The sequence below is a fragment of the Perca flavescens genome, chromosome 21 (genome assembly GCF_004354835.1).
Source record: "Perca flavescens isolate YP-PL-M2 chromosome 21, PFLA_1.0, whole genome shotgun sequence".
Classification (NCBI taxonomy): Eukaryota; Metazoa; Chordata; class Actinopteri; order Perciformes; family Percidae; genus Perca; species Perca flavescens.
The window spans coordinates 16,356,024-16,365,679 of record NC_041351.1 but is presented as its reverse complement, the minus strand read 5'-3'; the positions used below and the strand labels follow the sequence as shown (position 1 = coordinate 16,365,679).

General features: G+C 42.2%; 1 protein-coding gene across 1 annotated transcript; it reads left to right on the top strand.

Moving 5' to 3' along the window:
* The first annotated feature begins 296 nt into the window (after positions 1-296).
* LOC114548048 (putative protein MSS51 homolog, mitochondrial) lies at positions 297-7,276 on the top strand. The gene is made up of 6 exons (XM_028567721.1): positions 297-657; positions 1,191-1,340; positions 1,451-1,575; positions 1,737-2,300; positions 2,461-2,554; positions 6,605-7,276. Exons 1-6 carry the CDS (start codon positions 641-643, stop codon positions 6,807-6,809), a joined length of 1,155 nt encoding a protein of 384 aa, XP_028423522.1. The 5' UTR covers positions 297-640; the 3' UTR covers positions 6,810-7,276.
* Positions 7,277-9,656: the final 2,380 nt, after the last annotated feature.

Genomic DNA, 9,656 nt, shown 5'->3' with positions numbered 1-9,656 from the left:
TATCTGTAACAGTGAAGTAAGGAATTGCTCTGCTGCTTATTGAATGAATGAAAATAATTAAAAATGCTCAATCATGACACTGATAGCAATGTGTTAAACATAGCCTACCATTACATCTCTGTCTGAATGAAGTTGTTTCGGTGCTTCGTGGAAAGGGAAGGATGGGAAAAATCTTGCAGCCTTTATCAGTGTACAGTGTGACTCTGCCCTCCAGTGGATGAAAGTGGAGGCATACAGTACAGAGAGTATAGTTAGCGTTGTAATAATAGTGAGGCTTAGGGCTTTTTAGCTGCTTTTTAGTGGACATTTGTCTATGTCCTGGTGAGTTAGCATTCCAATTAATGTAGTGAACTTAGATTTTAATTAAAAGTAATTTGGTAATAGAATCAGGTTGGGAGGTTATCCCACAGTAATGGTTGGGTTGTTATTTTCTTGCCATTGAAATTGTGTAGAGATATGAATGTAGTTTTTGTTGAGTCAGGAAGTGTCTGGAGCGGTCTGGAGTTGTCAGAACTTTCTAGAAGGGAAAGCACAGGTGCTATATGTGGCACCGGCAGCCCCCCCACCACCAACAGGCTGCTCACATAACAAACCAGAGCACAAGAAGAAACTGTTAACAGCGCGTGAGACTCATTAACAAATGACGGAAACTAAGAGGTAAGAAGGTTTTGGCTAAATTATTGACACATCTTCAACTTCATTTTGGAAAACATGCCTAAATGTACATGTCCATCTTACTATATCACATAACTGTCAGAAGTGTCTACAGTCGCGCGCGCATGAACAGAGCCGCCTGGTGTTCGTTATTAACTGCTCGACATTTGAATGACACAATGCCGCAGTCTGTTTCATACTTTAGCTCCCTGCTGTTCCATTCGCTCTCTGTCCATGTTGTCACCATTAAGCTGCGGGCAACTTTCCTGTAACATTTTTATATGTAAACTGAACTCATTATAAAGGTGTCCATGCGGTCACTGCACTCCTCTCCTCATACTGTAGCAGATGTCCCAGTCTAAGAATAGAAAGGTAAAGGCCTCAGTAGCATAGTATATTGGTGATAAACAAGCTATGTTGTTGTCTAGAATTCGTATATTTGCTTGTGGTGTTTATAACTTGACTTAGCAAATTATTAGTAATGAGTTACTGATCAATATTTCTATTGTTTTCTGTTCTTTTATTTTTCTCTCCAGAGCTGGTCTGGAGACCAAGAGTAAAGCCGTGGCCTTCCGGTCTCAAAAAGAGATGTTTGAGAAGATGGAGGAATCTTTTCAAATCTGTGCCTGTTGCGAGAAGAAGCCAAACCAACTTTCCAACCCACAGAGTCTGAAGCGTTGTGGCAGGTAAAAAATAAATGAAAAGATAACGCAGGCCTGTACGGTCAAGATATTACTCATAAAAGTAATTAATTTTACAATCACAGATCTCTCACCTTTCTCCTATTTTTGCACAGATGTCTAAATGTTTACTACTGCTGTAAAGACTGTCAGAAGGAGGACTGGCCCAAACACAAGAAGTTCTGTCCACAGCTGCGTCTGGCTGCCATTGACAGAGTTGTGGAATGGCTTTTATATAAAGGTAAAACGCATCTGAAAGGCACCAACAATTACATAAGCCAGGTGAATTCTTCTTCTTCCGCTAAAGGAATTAAGTAATGTGCAAGAAAGGATAGTTACCATGTCATGTCTCTACTTCTATTAACTACTTAGCTAATTGTATTATTTTCCCCCTATCATCAGGAGACCTTCCATTCCCAACAGAGAAATGGTCAAAGCCCCAGTCTGAGGTTAAAGGCTGGGATGACTGGCTTACGATGCAGGGAGACCTCACGGCTCGCCTTGATCCCATTTTAAAAGGAGAAAACATGAAAGACTTGTGGACCAGCGCGGGCAGGTCTCCGCCTGACGATGAGGACTTGAAGCAGTCCCTGTGGAGGGTTTGCAGTGAGTTCTTCTCCAGGCCTCTGGCCATAGCCTGGGGGATGAGGCTGTTCGGCCTTAACCCTTATTCCAAACCTCTCACTTGTCACCTGGTGGGAGTAGGCCAGAGTGAGACTCTGGCAGCCAGACTGACTGACTATGATGAGCTGAACAAAATGTTCCCTGGACACCAGGGCATCAGTATAGTCATGGTGGGACCGGAGGTGGTGGACGGCCCCATCATGAGGCCTCCTCTCCATGGGTCTGGCCCTAGGCAGAGGGTCTACATCAGCGCCTACAAGGGCCTCTACCACCAGTTCTGGGAGGAGCTGGTGGAGAAAGAGGAAGCAGCCAAGCCAGACCTGGTGGTTGGGTTTAATCCTGGTGAGAACGAAAATATACCAAACTCACTTTTACTCTAAAATCATTTTTTTTTGTGTTGTGTGTGTCAGTAAACAGCTAGCTGAACTAGCTGCTGAGGAGGAGGGTCGTTCTCAAAGTGAACTCTTTTCATTTGTTTTCCTTTACATCTTTTTGTGTCAAGGATTTGATGCCAGTCAGGGCCTGGACCAGGGTTGGCTTCCCACACTTCTGCTCCTCAGGGATTATGAGATTCCTTCCCTTTTCACTGCTCTCAAGTGAGTGTTACAGCCTCACATGACAGCCACACATGTAGGGGGATACCTTTCAGAATTGCAGTGGTTCAAAGTAACACGGCAGATTCACTCAAGTACTGTGCATCAGTACAATTTTTTTTTTTGGGGGATTCCCTTTATTTGATAGTGACAGTGAATAGACAGGAAATGTGGGAGAGAGATGGGGGATTACACGCAGCAAAGGGCCGCAGGTTGGACTTGAACCCGGGCCGCTCTAACTGGGTGAGCTAGTGGCCGCCCCACCTCAGTACAATTTTAATGTACTTTACTTGAATAGTTCCATTTAGTGCTACTTTATACTTCTCACCACATTTCAGAGTATTTTTTACTCCATTCCATTTATTTGACAACTAAGATTAAGACTTTACATAAACAACATATGATCAGGTTTAAACTACCCAAAGTATATAATGTAGTTAAAATAATATAATAATATAGATCCAACAATACAACAATATAACACAGTGTGCATGAGTATTTTTTTTTTAAACTTTTGATACCTGGAGTACATTTTGGAATATTTTTCTTGTATTGCTACTTAAGTAAATCAGTTTACTATATCTCACACTACTGCATTACTATAATACATAAATAAATACAAACAGAAAATGTCACAGTAATTTATTGCAGTTGAAAAAACAGTACACAAATTTCAGATTACATTATAGTGATCAGATTATAAATGAAAGGATCTGTGGACAAGGAGTTTACAGAAATGATGATGCCTTATGAAATCCTATCAGACACATATCAGATAAAGACACGACTGCTTAACACAAGAATATTATGGCTGTATGTTCCGTGTTCTCCCCACAGAAAGGGCAACAAATGGATACTACTCGGTATTCCACATTTGTTTGTTTAATTTCTTGTTTTTCACAAAGGGAAACCAGGTAATAAACCTGTAATAATAAGAAATGCAATTGTCAATTCTCATGTGCATACTACAGACAGCTCCCCAGTTCTTTGCCTCAATAACAATAAGCAGCATTAACGGAATAACATTAATTAAATACAAATTAATCAAATATAAATTAATTACATACAAATCAATCAACATTAATCAAATACAAGTATATTATTATATATATTAATACATATATAGTTATTATTATTATTATTATTATCATTATTATCATCATCATCATCATCATCCCACAATAAAAATAATACTCATTTCATAATTTCATAATTGTTATGTACACACTTCACATGTCAAACAAACCTACCAAAAGCCTATGCAAAGCCTATGCAAAATGCATAACAGCTGGAAACTACAGCTCCCAAAATGCCCCGCGGTAAACCAGGAAGTAACCGTCACTTACGTTAAACGCTGGTCCGCGATTCATACTTCTACAGACATTCATACAGCTAAAGAAAGCAGCCTCTCTTGGTTGAGGCTGCTGTTCTCATCCCTCCTATTCCACGGACAATTAACTTGATGCGCTCCCCAATCAGTCCAAGGCGCTGGGCAGCGTTGTTAGTTATATAGTTGGTGTCAGAGGCAAGGTCAATCAGAGTACCTATCAACTGGCCTGAGTTAGTTGTCACTTCCAGTAACATCATTACAGTACTCTTTCAGTCCACCTCCAGCAGTGCAGATCGTGGTTGAGGCTTTGTTGGAAAAAGCCTTCCTGATTTCTGCTCTTACTGTAGTTCCGGAGTGACCTTTGCCAAAAGCTCTTCTTGCTTGCTGGTCGGCCCGAGGCCCTTTTTCTCCACTCTTTTGGAACCTTGCACCTCGCTGCCAGCGTCTTTCTCTTGAGCGATGAACCTGGAGAAAAGTAGGTAGTGGTGAGGCTCTTCTCTGCGGCAGTCCACTTTACTGCAGAGGAACTTCGGGTTGCAACGGCCATCCTTTAGATGGAAGCACAGGCACCGATTGCACATCCCATGGGTCTTTAGATGGCCCTTTCTCCTCTGGAGATCCATCTCCCTGACGGATTTGCAGGCAAACAGCCTGCCAGCGTGTGTCTCATCAGCACAGGCAGTGCACAAACCCGAGCGTGACTTCGGCTGAGACCCTCTTCGGCCTGAGGTAGCTTTGGAGAACGCTTTCTTAACTCCTTTTTCTGGCTTGTCTGCCGGGCCTCTCACTGAGGAGGAGCCTCCCTCTCTAGGGCTTGCCTCCAGCTGATCCAGCTCTTCCAGGATTGCATCTTGCTTCTTCAGGAAGCGCAGTAAGCAGTCGAAGTGGTCATGTGGAGCAAACCCATTCACAGGCTCAGTCATATGCGCAATCCATTTCTCCTTCAGAGAGCTTGGTAGCTTGCTTTCAAGGGACTGTGCTACCCAACGGTTCCTTATAACCTCCTCTTCTCCCAGAATCACAAGGTTACTAAGGGCCCGCTCCACTGCTTGGATCAGCTCAATAGCTTTCCTGGGGTTGTCTCCCTTTACGGGGGGTAGGCCCTGGACCTCGTCGGATATCTTCAGGATGATCCGCCTTGTTCCCGAAGCGGTTATCAAGGCGCCTGAACATTTCATCCGGCGATGCACAGCTGGACAGGACCAAGTCTTTCTTCACCCTGTCGCTGAGACTTGCCAGGACGTGGAACCTTGTAACACCAGCCGTCCTCTGTGGGTTTCCCAGCTGTTCCAACTCGTCCCACTCAGCCTTCCATCGATAGTAATCAGTCATGTCTCCCATGAATGTGGGCAGACGTGTTCTTTCAAGACTGATCTGTGGTCTGAAGCCGTACGCCCCGGGATGCAGGCTAGGGATACTTTGTGTTGGTGCATATGGATGCGCAGGTTCTCCGGTACTTGGTACAGGTGTTACACTGGGGATTTGGTTTTGCATGCCAGCTCTAGTGGGCCCCTCACCGGACTCGCTATGCAGTTCATCAGTGCCTGCTTCTTCAACCTTCTCTCTCCCGTCGACCTGTTCTGTCCGCAACTTTTGCCAGCTCTGCACCCAGTCATGCAGTCTGTTGACCAGTTTATATAGCTGCTGCTTGTACACTGTTGTTTTGGCTCCGGAGACAAGAGCTTCCCATTCAAGCACCTTTTGCTCAAGCATGTTGATTCTCTCCACCAAGCCCTCTCTCAGGACTTGGAAGTCTTCCTCCGGCAACTCCTTCACATCCGTGCTCTCCACTTCAGTACATTTCTCCTCTGCACCATAGGCGTACAACTTCAGGTCAACATAGGCGAATTTGGACCATAACGTCTCCTTAGCGAGCCGGAGCGTTTCTGTATAGGTGGCGAGGCACGTCGCCATTTTCTCCTCTACACGAGCTGTTTCTTTTGCTGCTTCTTCTTCCTCCCCACTTTCCTCTTCTCCTAGAGCCTCAACATATTCAAGTCCAGTGTTGTTCACTTTTCCAAAGTCCACACCGAGTGCTCTGATCTCGTCGATGAGTACCCTATTTTTCTAGGAGGTCTACAGTGAGGGACAGTTTTTTGGCTCTCTTACTGAAAGAGCTTTGTGCTGTTGAGCGCTTTCCTTTTAGGGCCGCTAAGTCGGCCGAATCCATATTCCTTCTCCTGCTCCGACCAAGGCGCTGTTACACAGAAGGGTCTATTCGGCCTCTTCCTCTTCCCGTGGTGCACCTTCACTGGTCAATAATGACAGGGCGTTGGCAGGCTTAGCTTGATGGCTCAAACAATGAAGTATTTGGTAAACTGCTTATGTTTTGAAATTTGTGAAGTAAATTGAATGGAATAATATGCCGTACTGTAGCACTGATTTTACATTCTAATTATGTTACATATAATCAATGATCTGTAATTGATTATCATTTCAAACTGTCTTTCCCTCCCGCATGTTGTCAGAGTACCATTCAGGCCTCCATTTAACCAAGAATAGCATACAAATTGGCGCATTGATATTGTTTTATATTATTGGCGTTATGGTGTTGTATGTTACACCAGTGCATAAAAACATGCAAATATACCAAATGTCTGATGGATGTGCTACCTCCACACTCAACCTCTTTATCGTCTCACTGCTCTCTTATCTTCCATGTGAATTCATCCATGCTGTGTCGTGTATAATGGCTGCTGATGCTTCTGGTCCTCCACCCGCAGTGAGACAGAGATGACCTACTCGCTGCAGATCCTGTTGGAGTTGGAGATGGACATGAAGGGAAGCGGAGCGTGCCCCTTCGCGTCGCTGAAACCAGAAGTGATGGGCTCATGTCCCAATAAGCCTGCTGTCTACTGCAACTCCCACTACTTCTGTTTTCAAGGTCTGCTGGAGAATGTGGAGTTTGAGGAACCAGAGGAGGCCTGAAGGTTGCTGCTGTTTTGGACTATGAGGCATTGTTTGTATATGCCTGTTTTTTTTCTCCTTATAATGACATCATGTAATAATGTTTTAAAAGTACAATGCATACTGTATGTATTATTGTTAAAAGGTTGGTATCATTTTTCTTTGGTATCAGCTGTGAATGTTTGCTATGACATTTGCATTCTCTATCTCAGTGTAATGGCTTATGACTGCCATAGTTGTGAGATTTGAATATACTGTTTCAGAACTATTGTGTTAGCAGAGAGCCAATTAAACTTTGTAGTAACAGCTTACATTACGTTGGCAATAAATTTTACTAAATACGAGGGAGACTACATTATCCACTCTGGTTTAACACAGCTTTTCTTCATCGTTTCATAGACATTATTTAAAATGCCTTGTATACATTATACACCTTTTTAGAACTTTTAATTTGACAAGAAATACTCAAAAATAAATATAAAAGCATATCTCACGCACTTATTTTTTAATAACTTTTGAGAATTAAGAACGCAAAACAATATGACAAACATCCTTTTTTTATATCATATTGTCACCTGCTGACTTGAGGACAGATTTAAAAAGCAATATGATAATAATTCACTATAACATACAGTACATACTGTATAAACATCTACTGTCCATTGAATATTTTATCAAAGAATGAACTTCTCAAGAAATGAAACAAGCAAATCAATGTTTTTATCTTCATCTACAAGTACATGTTATGTATATATTTCTAGCGAGATTTAAAGGATAAAACCAGGTCCACTATGTAAAAGACAATATTGACAAGGGCTCCAATGGTAACAGTATTCATGTCTACATAGGAACACTTCTGACAGATGTAAGGATTGTGCTTGTAGCGTTTGTAACCAAAGATGGACCAAAGAATGACAGCGAGCAGGTACAACAGCACTGCCACAATGTTGAACACGAGCTCCATCACGTTCAGCTTGAATGAGAGCAGACACTGCAGTAGCTTGAGCAGATGGAGAACTATGATGACCACGGTGACCAGGAGGCAAACGGCAAACACAATGATGCTGCATATCATCCCAAGAGGGCGAAAGGCCCATTCACCAGTTACAAAGTGGTCAGCGGCAGCAGTGAGAATAATACAGGCTATAAAGGCCTCTGTTGTGCGGAGGCCTCCTCTCAGGCTGGATAGGTAGCCGCTCGGAAACAGCTTTTTTTGCATTGCACCATCAATCAGGAAGACAACGGTGGCAACCAGGGAGAAGAGGAAACACAGGATGTTGACAAAGCAGGAGAGGCAGACAAACACGGCTGCAAAGATGACTGTGGCTGAGGTGATCATCACAGCACACAGGCTGGTGAGCCCGCACGTCAGGTCAGCCCAGTTGGGGAGGAAGACAGCCAGGAGGATGTGCCACATTTTGGCCTCCATCACGGTGATGACCACGGGCACAGTGATGCAGAACACCCAGACAAACTCACACCAGACACCCCATGGACTCACCATCCTGCCTCTGCAGATGACAACGATGAAAGATAAAGCGCTGAAGATTATTTCCAGGAGGCGCAAAATTCCCTGACAGCCCTTGAATGGACCACACATGATGCTCAAATTAGGAACCCGAGATCTTGAAGAAAGAGTAAGAAGGAAAAGTCTATTCTGTTATACCAGTACTTTGCAAGGTGAACTAAGTGTGAACACTAATTCCTTGTCCTGCTGCTGTTGGATCCTTTTAGTGAGGTAGAGCCACGTCTTACCCACTATTCAAATTTCCAAATTCATGAATTGCTCAGTGTGTGTTCCATGAATGTCTGAAGGGAAAGGAGACTCGCTCTCAACCATTTCTAATACACAGTATGTTGTGTTAAATATATACATGCATGCTGTCTCTATAGAGTTTTTTCTGCATGTCACTGCATGTCAATATTTATTTTTTGTTTATTTTGTAATTTATCCAGCAAGCAAAAAATACATTTACTCCTTATCTTCTTATATTTAATTTATGTTACCTTTGTCTTATCAGGATCATATACTTAAAAATAAACACATGTATTTATTTGACCATTACCGGATCAGTGTGTTTGTTTGAGATTTAACCTTAAATTAAATTGTAAACTGACAATACAATATTGCCTTGTCTCTTTAGCATCCATATGTCTTCTCTAATTAAAAGCCTTTTCATCTAGTATTGGAAGAAACAAAATAAGGTCACAAATATGTCTTTTCAAGAGCGTCACTTTATTTCCATCTTGGTATTCATCTGTCTGTTGCTGACAGATCCCAGGATATACAGGTGTGTTCATTCAGGTGTTATCTCATTTTCAAATGTAATGCAACACAGCTTACATCTTTAAATATTCATTGGCAGTGCCATATACATATTTCAAGGCAGCACATTAAGAAATATGAAAACAGACAGTGGAAAACAAATGAATAGAGCAGAATTCACGTTTTAATTATACACCACACATTAAACTTTACATTGAAACATAAAAAAACTAGACAATACAATACTCAACAGATTAATGTTTAAATTATTGAGTTTCAAAAATGTAGACTACCTTTTAGGGCTGGCGTTTTGAGTGGGATCAGAAATGGATGTTTAAAGCCCCCATCCATGATTGGTGTACAGCCACAGCGCTGTTTCTGCTCCAATAGAGATTGTGTACACTCTGCTACATGCGCCCAAATATGCAAAATTTGACTTGAGGGCAGAAATGGCACAGTTCACCCACTTGAGACTAGGCTTTAAAAGCATAATTTAAAACCTCTAATAAAGTAAACCTCTAATTAGCTAGAAAACTTCACTCACACTTTTTTTTTTTTATGTTGAGCAGCATTTACCAGTTTTTTTTTTAATCTGTATGGGA

Bases quoted from the DNA above. Each gene is read 5' to 3' on its own strand.
- LOC114548048 (XM_028567721.1), top strand. The intron at 1,341-1,450 runs GTAAAAAATAAA...ATTTTTGCACAG, and splicing joins AGTCTGAAGCGTTGTGGCAG to ATGTCTAAATGTTTACTACT. The intron at 2,555-6,604 runs GTGAGTGTTACA...CTCCACCCGCAG, and splicing joins TCCCTTTTCACTGCTCTCAA to TGAGACAGAGATGACCTACT.